The sequence below is a fragment of the Xiphias gladius genome, chromosome 1 (genome assembly GCF_016859285.1).
Source record: "Xiphias gladius isolate SHS-SW01 ecotype Sanya breed wild chromosome 1, ASM1685928v1, whole genome shotgun sequence".
NCBI lineage: Eukaryota > Metazoa > Chordata > Actinopteri > Istiophoriformes > Xiphiidae > Xiphias > Xiphias gladius.
In genome coordinates, this window is record NC_053400.1 from 25,802,035 (window position 1) to 25,814,697 (window position 12,663).

Genomic DNA, 12,663 nt, shown 5'->3' on the forward strand with positions numbered 1-12,663 from the left:
GTATTTCCTTATTCTGATGAACCACAGCATACTGTATATATTGATGAATTTTTGATAGAATGTGTTATTCCATTTGTTATTCCATTTACAAATGTTTAACATTAACCGTTTCAAATTCATGATCACTTTAATCTAAAGATGGCTCTCTTTGATTCAAGTATGTGCTAGCAAAATAAGAATTAAATGAGGTCCAACCCATAGAGCGACAGCTGGAGCTCTGATTGGCTAGCTGTGTGTATGTTGGCAGGAGTCTGGCCAATCGGAGCTCCTACCACAACAAGTATTTAGAAGTATATGTGGCAAACAGATATAAAGATAAATGATAGGTTACCATCATTGGTCAAATGGCTTTATTATTGCGTGAACATACTTTGAAAATGTCATAATAAATGTTTTTTGTAATGGAAATGAGGCACAAGTGCATTGTCAAAACAATTTAACAGATCTTTCAATGTTTAACAGGCAACCTGCACGATGTATTATAATAGTAAAATAATTACATTTTTTAAAATCTCTGTATTTCTGTTATTGGTTTTATGTAAATGCAGGTATTTCTGGGTTAGAGTTAGCATTAAAATATATCAACATTAAACTAGGTTTCCTGCAGTTTTGCTTTCAACATCGAAGTACAGGGATGAAAGAAGAGTGAAATAACGCTCTTCTCAGACTTGCAAAGACCTTATTCAACATACTCCGGACCTCTCTGTTACTGTACCAATTTCTGACTGTACTGCCATTTCATTCTTTACATATACATCATACATACACTGTATATACTACGTATATACTGTATACAAAGCACTTCTACATACAGGTATTAAAGCAGACATACACCCTAACATACCAGAAAAAAAACTAGTCCTCACTGTACACAAAGCTTGTACCACTGTACCCTCAGTAAGTTGAGGTCCATGCGAAATGCTGACTTGCCATATCAGTAGCACAACCTGGGGGTGACATGCATACAAAGACGGCTTCATTTTTACCATTTCACAGACAACAGACAACACATACACAAACACAAAAACATTGTGGCATTCAACAAAAAAAATATACTGATTCTTGTTCTCATACAGGTTAATATTAATACAAGACTACAACACATAAGTTTCACTACCATCACAATTGAATTATAAAGAGCCTGGAAGCTATCAGAGGTCAAATTTTTGTTTATTCCTATGCACAAATTTGTCATTTGTGGGGGTAAAGGAAGTAACTTAAGGGTACAAATAGGTTTATATTTTATTATTTTTCCCATATATTTAGTTCAGCCTTTACAACAGAATAATAAATTATTATATTACTAAATACAGATCAAACAAAAATGTAATGGAGGCAGAGATAGAAGTACAAATTATTGATGTGTGGGAAATAATTGCGCACAAATTATCAAAATGTTTACTCTGATAACTGCTGGGCATGTGACATATTCGATTATAAGACAGGCGGTTGATATAACATGGACACAAACAACACCAAGAACACCGAAATGTGCTTACATCTTTGCAAATTTCCATCAAAATAAAATGCATGTTAGTAAGTCCTGTAAACATGCATCTGAACGGTATGTTTAAGTAATAATTACGTTCACAGTCCGGACCCACACAGAAAAGAAAATTGGTATACAGTGGTTTGCAATCAGCTGCCAAGGCTATGATGTTACATCAGTGTATGAGAGCTAGAGAGTTTATTGATTTTATTTTATTTATTGAGGAAATACTTACAAGCACCACATGAATTGTATGAGCTGATGATGAAAAGCTTTGCTGCCTTTGACCGGTGGATTCTGTAGTTATGAAACTTGTTTCTTCAGGTTTTCAGAGACTTTCAGGAGCAGCAAGACACAGTTGTCTGCTTTTTCACTGCATCAGGCAGCCGGAACTGGGCAGGAAGTCCTGGACATAAGTGATAACCGCCCTGGACAGATAGGTCATGGTTCCATAGCTGCCACTGGGAGCGCTATCATAGAAAAAGTTGCAAATTCCGGTCGCTGGATCCTTCTCAAGGAAATAATCACTGGCACTGTGGGATTCCTGCGGATTGCAGAGGTAGAAAAGGGTGAACCCAGGCGAACATACACAAATACATGAACAACCTGTCAAACCAAAAATGCATCTCCTGCCATACGCCATCTCTTGACAGTAGTAGTACCTGGTCACTGAAGAAGAAGTCATTGGCCAAATGCAAGATATGGTCCACGTGAATGATGCCACCAATGCTGTCCACATCCACGTCAGCTACCAAGCCTAGAACCATCACAGTCTCCACTAGCAGCTGCCGGTACTCCGGCTGAGGGACATGGTTCAAGACGGACTCCACCTGCACCGCAAACTTGATCTCTCCCGCCGTCATCTGACACAGAAAACACAGAATTCACACATCCATGCGTGCACACACAGACACACACACACACACACACACAGGAAGTCTTAAATCCAGCTTTGGCTGCAAGTCTGCGAGTTGCTACCTCTCTTGTGGTAGATGAAGGCAACACATATCCATCGATGGACAGCCCATGGCACTTCTGCAGGATCTTCCAGACCTTCTGGTAGAAACCCATTGGCACTCTGTTGATAGCTCCGTCCAGCCTGCGTCTCCTCAGCCACTGGCCTTGCCTCTCCTCCCAGTGCAGCTGTCCATCTCCTGGACCAGGTCCCACTGGGGACAGGATTCCACTGGGGGTGGAGGGGCTGCTGCAACGCTGTGGAGAAGAGACGGTGCTGTAACAACATGTTTAATGGACCACTCTACTGATTTTTAACCTTATCTCAATTTGTTTTAAATGTTTTCCTCATATACACATTACACTTGTCAGCAGTGTTAGTACCACGCATGTGAGCCCTTTTCACCACAGGATGAGCAGGATCAATAATAACTGCAGTTTTTCCCACACCACGCCACTTATTGCGTTAACTGGCATCATGTAGGAGCTAAATCGTAGACTTCAGACCCAACAAGCGCTGACTCAAGTGACAACACTTGAGGGAATTTAACAGATTTTTTTTCCCCACATATGCAGCAGTAGTTCCTCTTTGAGAGAATAATCAGGGGTTCCTAAATCTGAATCGAAACAGAAGACTTATTCAGGTCATTCTACTAGTCGGCGCCTGACTGCATCATCAGGCTTATGACTGGCGGTGGTGAACAGAGCCTTTTTATAAGATACAGCGTACTGACAAGAGTAATAGCATATACAGGTTTATCATGCCATAACAAATGCATGTGAGTAAGGTTGACCATAGCAATCGTCTCTCTCTCACTCTCAATCAAACACACAAAAAAATAACAATATTAACACTCCTCTATAGTTATGCAGTCAATGCAACCAGTCATGCGTATTGATTATCATGCTTTTGTCACGTGGCAATACAAGACGCTTGAGCAGGCATATTAAAGGACAAGGCTGGTCTTACTCTATGTTGTAGTGTTTTTAGTGTTCTTTCATTAAAAAGACAAAAAAAATTAATTAGTTTAACTCACTAACAAATGTTGTCTGTGTAGCCAAAGCCTGATACAACAATAACTTTATTAATACAGCACTTTTTAAAAACTAAGTTACAAAGTGCTTTACGTGATTTTAAACAGGATTAAAACATTAAGAACTAGAAATTAGTCAGTAATATATAGCTCATACATATAGCTCATGCCTCAACGAACATAAAAGAGGAATGCCACTGCAGAGGCGACACATCGCTTCATTATGATAAAGAATTAACTACACCAGCCATGTTTATTGCAATGAAGGAAAATGTCACCTTGTGCTACTTTATGTCTTTGCTATGTGTTTATAAATGTTTTTGCATAGTAATGGAGTTCTATGGCATGGACACAAGCTATATCAGTACTTTGACTACACGGATAATACTTGTTAGTAAAATGAATTTATTGTTGGATTCGGTCTCTTTAGGAGATTTGTTGACGATAATAAAAAGCTAAAATAATTCCAGCCATATCCCTAAATGCAGCAAGGCACATGGAATCTTTTATTGTATACAGAAAACCAAAAACATACAGACATTCTAACTACAGAAACCCTAGGCAAGACAAACCAAGATAATTTGAAGCAATGAGGTGAGATGGTTTACCGTGGAGCGAGGAGAAGTGACATTGCTACTCAAGGAAAGACCACCGCTGAAGATCTACACATGGATATGGGTGACACATGACAGTTTGAGATGGTTCACATGGTTCTCATACTACAGTCATGACGACACTGCAGCCACACAGAGCATAATGTTACAATCTGTAAAGTGAAAAGCGGAGTTTAACTCTACAGAAATCTAGTGAGGAAAATTCTGAGTATTCTGCAAGACTGATCAAAAGTAAGACTATCTGACAAACAAATGATCACACTCCATGATGAAACGCTACCACAAAATGAGCTATGAGGGTGCTACTTAAAAGCAGCTTAATCGAGGTCTGGATTGCTTCAAGAGCTCACAACTTCGTAGAAAAGTTATTTTAAATGTGAGACTCTTTTACCAAAAGACAATTACTGTGCGATACTTAGAAGAGTAGCAAAGCATGGTCTCCTACTGATATGCGATGAAGTGAAAGACATTCCGGCTATGGAGGGCGCTGTGGCTCACAAAATGTTAAGCGCCAGCGAGTGGTTTATGAGCAGGACTTAGCCGGCGGTTTGGTCGTTTAGACTGAGGTTAGAAACAGTCACATGCTAGATATGATCAAGTCCAACCCACACTGAGAGGCCGAGAGTCATCCAGCTGCAACCAAAAGCAAGAACACTGTTATTCTGTTCTGACATATATAGATGGATGGATAGATAGAGCAAAGCACATGAAGCACATACCACAGCATGTTTACAAAGATACACCCTGATTATTATCCAGTTTTTTTTTTCACTTGCGTTTCCCACCTGTTTTATCTCACTCTTTAGTTTGTGTATTCCTGTGCGTTCAGTCTTGGTGGCGCCAGTGTGGCCTAGTTCATGGATGGAGATGGCAGGACTGGTGGCTGTTGACTGGATTGGGCGCACTGGTGAACAGACACAAAAAACAAAAAAGAAAAAGGCCAAAGAACACTTCTTCTATAGCTTTGTTCCTGACCTCTGAATTGCTGCCAACATTGCTGTGTTTTGGCGGGATTTTTACCGGTGGTGTCCTCTCCCTGTGCCAGGGCCATATAAAGGCAATCCAAGCAATCCGTCAAAAAGCTGTCAAAATATTGGACAAGTCTGGACCAAGGTGGTTCACCGACCTTGCTTACCTCCCCTTACAATTACTTCTGAGTTTTACTTAATTTCTGGCTCATCCTGACCTTTTTCATCGCCTAAGTTCTTCCCTTAAACTCCTGACTCAAAACTAAGGTTGCAACAACACACACTCATATATGAACACTGACACATATACCTTAAAGACAAAGAGAGACAGTGAAAAGGGGGAAAGAAAAAAAAACTCACTGCTCCTCTCCACCCCAAATTCTTTGCCACTGAGGATGTGATGCAGGAGGCTCTTCATGCCAAACGGACTCAGGCTCATCAAACTCTCAGATGCCTCCTCCCCTACACAGGTGTTACACGTTTTTTTCTCTTTTACAGTGCAAGGGTAGTTTGTGTATGTTGACTTTTGTTTGTAAGCGTGCTTGGTTCTCCTACCAGAACAGTGCAGGCTACGAGCCAGCTCAGTGGCCATCACTTGCATGATGAGGCCTATCCTGAGTCGGAGCATGTCCCCAAACAGAGCCGGCTGGGAGCGCACGTACATGGCTAGATAGACCATGATTTCCTGCGGGACAAACGCGTGTGGTTCACAGCTGAAAGACTGGTGTCTGATAGAGTCCCGTGCCAGTCCAGAAAGTGTAAGACTTACCTGAGTGAGTATGGCTATACTGATGTCCTGACCACTGGCTTCATAGATGAGAGTGTTCAACTCCTCAGGAGGAAGTGGCCTGAAAGGAAACAGTGAGGAGGAAGAGTTGGTTTATTATGTGGTAATTAATTCAACAAGGCCTTAATGTGAGCACAAAATGTCTTCAGCCACACCGGTTACAATGACTTACACTGTGATGACTTTTTCCCTGGGTTCAGGAGGTAGGCCCACAGTCAGCTGCTTGTGATGGGAAATAAGATCTGTGCAGGCCTGAGGACCGGACAAGTACAGGTCGAAAGAAATTATTAAAATAATCCTATAATTCAGTGACTCTGTGGAGGAGACCCTTTTTGCCTTTCCCCCGGTTCGACTACATGAGTTATTCAGCAGGTATTCGGTGTGTTGCATCACGGCTGAGTACTGGTGTCAGTGTTATGATGCGGTTTTTCTGATGACCAGGAGATGATGTTAGACGCTTATCTTTATTTTAAGTTTTTGTCGAGTGATTTAGCCAGATGGAAGATTTGATAATGACTCACTAACCCCAACCTATGGTCCAATAGGATACTATTAAGGCCTAATTGGGATGGCATATTGGGTGGCGTATCTGCCTTAAGAGGTCGTATTCGGGCATCAAGATTGAGCCCTGAAGGGTGTCGGGTGCTTGCCCAAATTAGAATTTTCAGATTCAAAACAAATCACAAAATTGTGATAAACATCAAACATACCCTAGCTTTAAAAAAAAAAGTGCGAGCGGCCACACGTTAAATTGGTGGAGTATCATGCTGCTGCCGGTGTTAAGTGCTCTGTCTCTATTTAGGTGTGTTCAGGTAAATTCTCTAATCATCCTCAGGTCCCGCTCAGATCCGGTCTTTAATTTTAAAAATCTATTCATGTACATCAGGCGTAGATAGGTTTTCCACAGCACTGTTTTGTATCAGGTCTAAAACTTTCAGACGTCAAGTGACAAGGGTTATTTAGAGCCAACTGTAGGTTGCTGATAAAGAACTCTCTAACTAGCTCCTAAGCCAACCTGTCACTTAATGTTAATGTTAATTACTGTGACTTTTCACTGACCTCGGCGAGGACTTCCACTCTCTTGCGTAGTATTCCAGAGATGTATCTGATGAGTCCCCACTCTTTGCAGGCTCCCGCTTGTATGTACAGCTCCTCCAACAGGGAACGCACGCTGATCCCACCCTGACCAGGGCCTGACAACTCCACCAGCCAATCAGCTCCTCTGGTTATGAGAGGAAAACCACAGTATTTAGTTGTTAGTGTGCCAAAAGCTACCTACAAGCTGTGTCCGACTGTGTGCTCGTAGTTGTCTTTATGCCCGTACTTCATTACGTAGAGAATGTAGAGGATGTCAGCCTGGTCCTGCAGAGTGGGACACTCTTTCAGCTGCCTCACCAACGCCGCAAAGTCTGTGTTGCCCTGAGAGTCCCGAGGCAGGTGCAGATCAGCAGCGCTGTGGGGCTTCTGAGGGATGTCAGCGGAAGACAGATCCACTGCAGAGCAATTTTGAGGTCACAGGACAAAACAAGGCTGCCGTTCCTACCTTGTGCTGCTTTACATGTGGGCCATGCGGAGGATGAGGGACTTCAAGAAGGTTGAGAGATTTGCGGTGTTTGTTCATGACAGGAGCCACGGGTAGATACATGGAGGACTCTGAAACATACACACTCATTAAAACAATGTATTACAAAAACTAACTAATTTTGAGTTTACATTTCTTGTGTACTCACTTTATGTAATTTGTTCTTCATCTACCTCTTATGATCTCCTACATTTCCAGTACGCTTTTTGACAACACCACCATTATGCTTTTTCACTCATCTTGTTCTTTTTGCTGTGGGTTAAACTTGCAACTGGATCGAGTGAAAGCTGAAGAAGAGGTTTCACATTTGGGGAAAAAGCAAACTGAACCTCTAAAACAACATGTCTTGTCAGTGCATTGCATCATGGACTATCGGGGGTATTGTCAATTTTAAAAAGAAATGGTATGTTATTAATTCCTTGTGTGTTGAATGTAAAAGAGGCTTTAGATAGAGGTTATATGTTTTTTCTACTATTTACTGTATGTCTTTGGCCATGCAATCTATATGTAGCCAACCACTGAAGAGATAATTAAAGCTGCAAACAAACTTTGAACTTACAGCAGCTACTTACTCCTTAATTTCCTGCACAGCAGCTCGTGTTTTGACAACCTTTAACATTTGAGAATTTTTGCCACTTTTAAGGGTTTTGTAGGAGAACATGTTTATATTCCTTAATGTAAGGAATAAAAAAATATATTGTTTGGATAATCTCAGGTATGGTATGAGCACTAGCATCAAAACTTTTAAAGCAATACCCACTCCTACCTTGTACCTACATTCTTAAAGGATAACTCACTGGGCATGTTCAGGCCCTGGACCTGGGCCATGAGAGACAGGATGTCTCTCGTGGTGTGTTCAGCACTGAAGACATGGTGCTGCCCCCTCTGGATGGGAGGAAGATGACTCTTGTTGTTGGTGCTGTGGAGGAGCTGCGTGAAGTACTGGTCAAACATGTCTTCTGAGCCCTCTGGAGTTAAATACATCCACTCCACATTTACTTACGGTTCAACTTAATTAATCAAATATGGCCGAAAGGTGCACACAGACACTTTGTACATTACTAACTAACCTGAGGGCCCAGATTGGTTATATTCCTCTCCATATCTGTCATCATCTTCCTCGTCCCCACCCTCATCCTCAAGTAAGCTCACATCGTTCTCTTCATCCAGGAAGCTGAGGCTAGTGTGGAACGAAGTGGTCTGGAAACTGGAGAGGTCTGACATCTGCACCCTGTAGTAGCATCCACACAAAATGCCCACAACACACTTGTAAAAAGAGATATTCTATCTACAGTAATGGTATGATGTACTATGTTACAGATGGAACCAGACCTCGCTCCAGCAAAATAGCCATCCTGTAGTTTCCTGAGGGTTGCTAGGATACAGGGATCAATCCCATCTCCATCTTCAACTGGATAAAAAAAAAGTAAATACTTTAAATGCTGTACAGCGCAGTGAAATACTTCGACAAAATGGCAAAATGGAAAACTCAGAGTTACATACAAAGATACCCCATATTAAATGCATCCTTGACTATATTACAGAGCATGCAGTAATGTAACTTCTAATTTTCAGACATTATTTTGGCCCGATTATTTATTCTTCAACCTTTATCGTCTGATCTGAACTATCAGTCTGTCTTCAGAAGGAAATGGAGGAACCACCACTTAGCCCTGCTGGCAATTTCTCCCAGTTACTCGAGGCACTGTAATGAAATAATCGTCTTTTTGCCCATAGACCACCATTAAAAAAAGAGACCTCTGTAGAACTTTTGACAGGACACCTCCAACTCCTTCTATATTGAATTTTTAATGTAAAGTTTTTGCAAAACTCTCTCTCAGAGCCTTGAAAAGCTATTTTTATTTGAACAATAATTAAATTATTAAACACTAATGTGCATGTGCAGTGGGCCACACAATGTGGAAGCAAACCCATAAACTAGAAAACTTTTTTGCCTCATCCGCTGGGCGAGCAATTTTCATTCAACTGGCTGGGTGGCATCTTTGAGACCAGTTCCTCTGACGCATCAGTGATTACGGATGGTAGTTAATCAGCTCCAGGAACGTCTCAGAAAACAAAAAAATAACTGTAATTTAAAAAAAAAAAAGTATTTTACTGTCTCTTTGTAAAGTTTAATTGGCAGCAGGATTCTGAAGTTGGAGTTCGACATCCAACAGCTCAAGTTTTGTTTGCTATTTTTTATACTAACCACAAAAACAGTATACTATAAAGTGCACTATCACTTAAATTGTTGAAGACAGTTTCGTTTTGGGTTAAGAGCCTTATTACCCAGCATGCTGTGGGTGATGGGGAAAGTGAGCGTGGGGCGTCCTGTCATCCTCCAGCAAGAGGAGAGGTAGGCCAGTTCTGTCCGTAACATCTCCACAATCATCTGGTTGTCCAGTGCCAGGTAGAAATGGTGCTGATCCAGAAACTGGACGATGAGCACAGAAAAGAAGAGAAGAAAGAAAGAAACCACAGTATTAATTGTTGGTATTAACTACTACCTCTTTCTAAATAGCTTTGTCGTTGTGATTTTGAACATCACAACATCTCAAGCCAGGTTTACCTGGGGGGTGAAGATATAGGAGCGATTTCTGATCTCGTAGAATTTGGATGTTCCCAGAACTCCAATGTGTCTGTGGGGCCTCCCACTCAAATTCAGTTTCTTGCAGTTCCCTGTGGCAATGACACAAGATATTGTGTACTCTTATTATTATCACACAAACACACACATGCCCGTACACTAAGGAAAAGAGTGCTTTGTGCTCGTTTACCCAGTCTGACGTAGACATGGCTCAGGATGCGAGCGGGCATGACCCTAATAGGCAGAACTTCTGACATCCTCTGGACCTTTATCCCATGATCACTTAACAGCTCCTGGATCTCCTCCGACTCTGCTAGAACACAAACTGACACACACGTGTAAAATGAAGTACATTATATCCTTCCTTCTATAGGAAAATCTGTACATAAACCAATGCAAACATCAAAAGCACATTAGAAATAGAAATTAGTCCTGGGCATTCTTGATATTTTTGATGTTGTGTGTGATGTTCCTTGCTTCTTACAATAGGGTTGGACACCCAAGCTTTCTCGTAATATGCTGCCCTCTATTTGTTTGGAGTATGGCCAATTCTTACACATCGCCCTTTTAACTAAAAAGGCACAGGTGAGCCAAAGTACAGCTGAGGACGATGAAAGTCAAGCCAAGTCTGACTTGAAGCACAGACTTCCAGACAACAATTTCTTGTACCAGATTTTCACAGTTTTTTTTTTTGGATTCAACTTGGATTCAACATGACATTTCCCACAGACGTGTCATCGATCACCAACCTTGTACCACAACATCTGGCTTGAAGTTTGTGGAGAATCTCCTGTTCAGAGGATCGATCTCTCCTGGTGCTAAAAACCCCTTATAGCAGAAAGAAAAAGAGAGACAGACACAGAGAGGGAGACTTATTGCAGAGGAAAACGAGGGCAGTGGTTTCACTGTGTGTTTATGTTACGAAAGACTGGGCTATGGCTTCATGTGTCTACTGAGGACATCTTGTAGAGCCTTTTTTCCTCATTTACAACATAAAATCCACGATATTCCTGATTTGCGACAGCGTCCTTTGCCGTGATAGTCACAGTAATAACAGAATAGTGCAGAGTGTTGCAAGCTGCAAGCTGCAAGATTTCAGTTGGCGTACAAGGACCCTGTGAATACCTCGGCCAGAAGAGAGCCCAAGATGTAGAGTGACTGTCCCCACATGTGCGGCAGCTGCCCCATGGCCACTCTGTCAACAGAGTGAGGATTGCTGTACTCCTCCTCCACCTGTAAGAGCAAATATATGTTGTCATTCTTATTTGGTTGCCAGATATACAGGTACAGGGGTTCAAATGCAACAAACATTTTTAGTCTGAGGTTCCCTGACACTATTTTATTGCTGACAGGCTTGCAGATTACCCCACCCTACCATTACCATATATTTACAATATACTGGTAATTATGTACCAAATAATCCTTGGATAGACCGATAACAAACTTATAAAATAGAGGAAAAAATAGACTCAAGTCCATATATGTCAGAGTAGATGTTGAAAAACAAGGCTAAGACTCTACCAGTCATGCTAGTTGTTCTGTGAGGCTGTACTTCAAACAGGATTGAAAGAAATCAAGATTCACAGCAGATATCACCGCTGCAGGTAACAGGCAGCAGTACAAATCTGATTTAGATTTGTGTAAGTATAAAAGAACAGATTAATTTCGCACTGTGCTGTAGAAGAACCGGCCAGGCGTTGAACACCATTTTTGTCATTACATCTTCAGTTGGTACAGTATTAAAGGACTCCACTGCTTCAGGGTGCAGATATATGTGCTTGTATGCTCATTTTACTGCCAAAGGTTTAACTTTTCTGACTCTAGCAACAAAGAATGCAACAAGAATACAACACATTAAAACGTAATATATGCAATATCTTCAAGCTACTTCATGAAAAACATGGACATGAAAACTGCAAAATTTAAAAACATTTAATCGCATATTTTTATGAAGTAGCTTTAGATTGCTTTGCTGGGTTTGTCAGACAATGCAATTACAATACGGCTAGAACAGAGGGAGTATCTGCCACGTCCTTCTTATGGGAATGGGATACCTTGTCGCGTGGTACAGAATAAAGTTCAGGCACCAGTTTGATGCCGTTGTTCCCTCTGATCAAAACGCCCTCCAGCGCCTCACGGTACTCCTGCACCTGTGCAAAGCACACAGTAATTTGGTTCAATACTGCACCTGCAGCACAAATCATTCTAAGTGAGTCAGCGAATGTGTGGACAGAGTGGAAACTGCATGCGGAGCAGTGCGCTGGGTTTTGTTACCTGCACTTGATCACCAGCGAAGATACCGTCCAGGATGAGATAAGTCCAGAACACAGGCCATTCACATTCGATATTCTCAAACAGTTTGAGCTCCGCAGGATCGTAGTGCAGTCGAGATGGGTCCTGGTGACACAACGGCTGGATGTTTTCTACACTGCAGCCATTAAATACAATCAAACCCCAGCTTTGAGATTTTCAATATGCAGAATAGCTTACCTCTTTAGGACAGCGATATCCATCCCTGATGAAGCGGCAGCAGCCAAAGCGACCCTGAAATTATACCAGAGATTTACATGTATTTACAAGGAAAAATTATAGAGTAAGAAACTCTATAATAGAGCAGAGTCGTCCCAAACAAATGATCAATGTTTCTC

At 41.5% G+C, this 12,663-nt stretch overlaps 1 protein-coding gene across 4 annotated transcripts in view; it reads right to left on the reverse strand.

Moving 5' to 3' along the window:
• phka2 (phosphorylase kinase, alpha 2 (liver)) overlaps positions 1–12,663 on the reverse strand; it is a 22,836-nt gene continuing 10,173 nt past the window's right edge. For 2 of the 4 annotated variants that reach the window (XM_040125024.1, XM_040125016.1), the window contains exons 10-33: positions 12,506–12,559; positions 12,290–12,412; positions 12,070–12,165; positions 11,141–11,248; positions 10,765–10,843; positions 10,206–10,340; positions 9,998–10,107; positions 9,718–9,862; positions 8,761–8,839; positions 8,499–8,659; positions 8,226–8,396; positions 7,390–7,499; positions 7,171–7,310; positions 6,906–7,068; positions 6,019–6,098; positions 5,829–5,907; positions 5,615–5,744; positions 5,420–5,521; positions 4,877–4,995; positions 4,701–4,724; positions 4,086–4,139; positions 2,468–2,701; positions 2,152–2,352; positions 1,235–2,033 (exon numbers count right to left, since the gene is read on the reverse strand). In XM_040125024.1, the coding sequence (XP_039980958.1) occupies positions 1,860–2,033; positions 2,152–2,352; positions 2,468–2,701; positions 4,086–4,139; positions 4,701–4,724; positions 4,877–4,995; positions 5,420–5,521; positions 5,615–5,744; positions 5,829–5,907; positions 6,019–6,098; positions 6,906–7,068; positions 7,171–7,310; positions 7,390–7,499; positions 8,226–8,396; positions 8,499–8,659; positions 8,761–8,839; positions 9,718–9,862; positions 9,998–10,107; positions 10,206–10,340; positions 10,765–10,843; positions 11,141–11,248; positions 12,070–12,165; positions 12,290–12,412; positions 12,506–12,559 (2,871 nt within the window). In that variant the 3' untranslated portion in view covers positions 1,235–1,859. Of the gene's footprint in view, positions 948–1,234; positions 2,034–2,151; positions 2,353–2,467; positions 2,702–4,085; positions 4,140–4,700; positions 4,725–4,876; positions 4,996–5,419; positions 5,522–5,614; positions 5,745–5,828; positions 5,908–6,018; positions 6,099–6,905; positions 7,069–7,170; positions 7,311–7,389; positions 7,500–8,225; positions 8,397–8,498; positions 8,660–8,760; positions 8,840–9,717; positions 9,863–9,997; positions 10,108–10,205; positions 10,341–10,764; positions 10,844–11,140; positions 11,249–12,069; positions 12,166–12,289; positions 12,413–12,505; positions 12,560–12,663 lie in introns of those variants that run through there. The other 2 variants (XR_005707315.1, XM_040125034.1) reach the window with 2 other exon arrangements.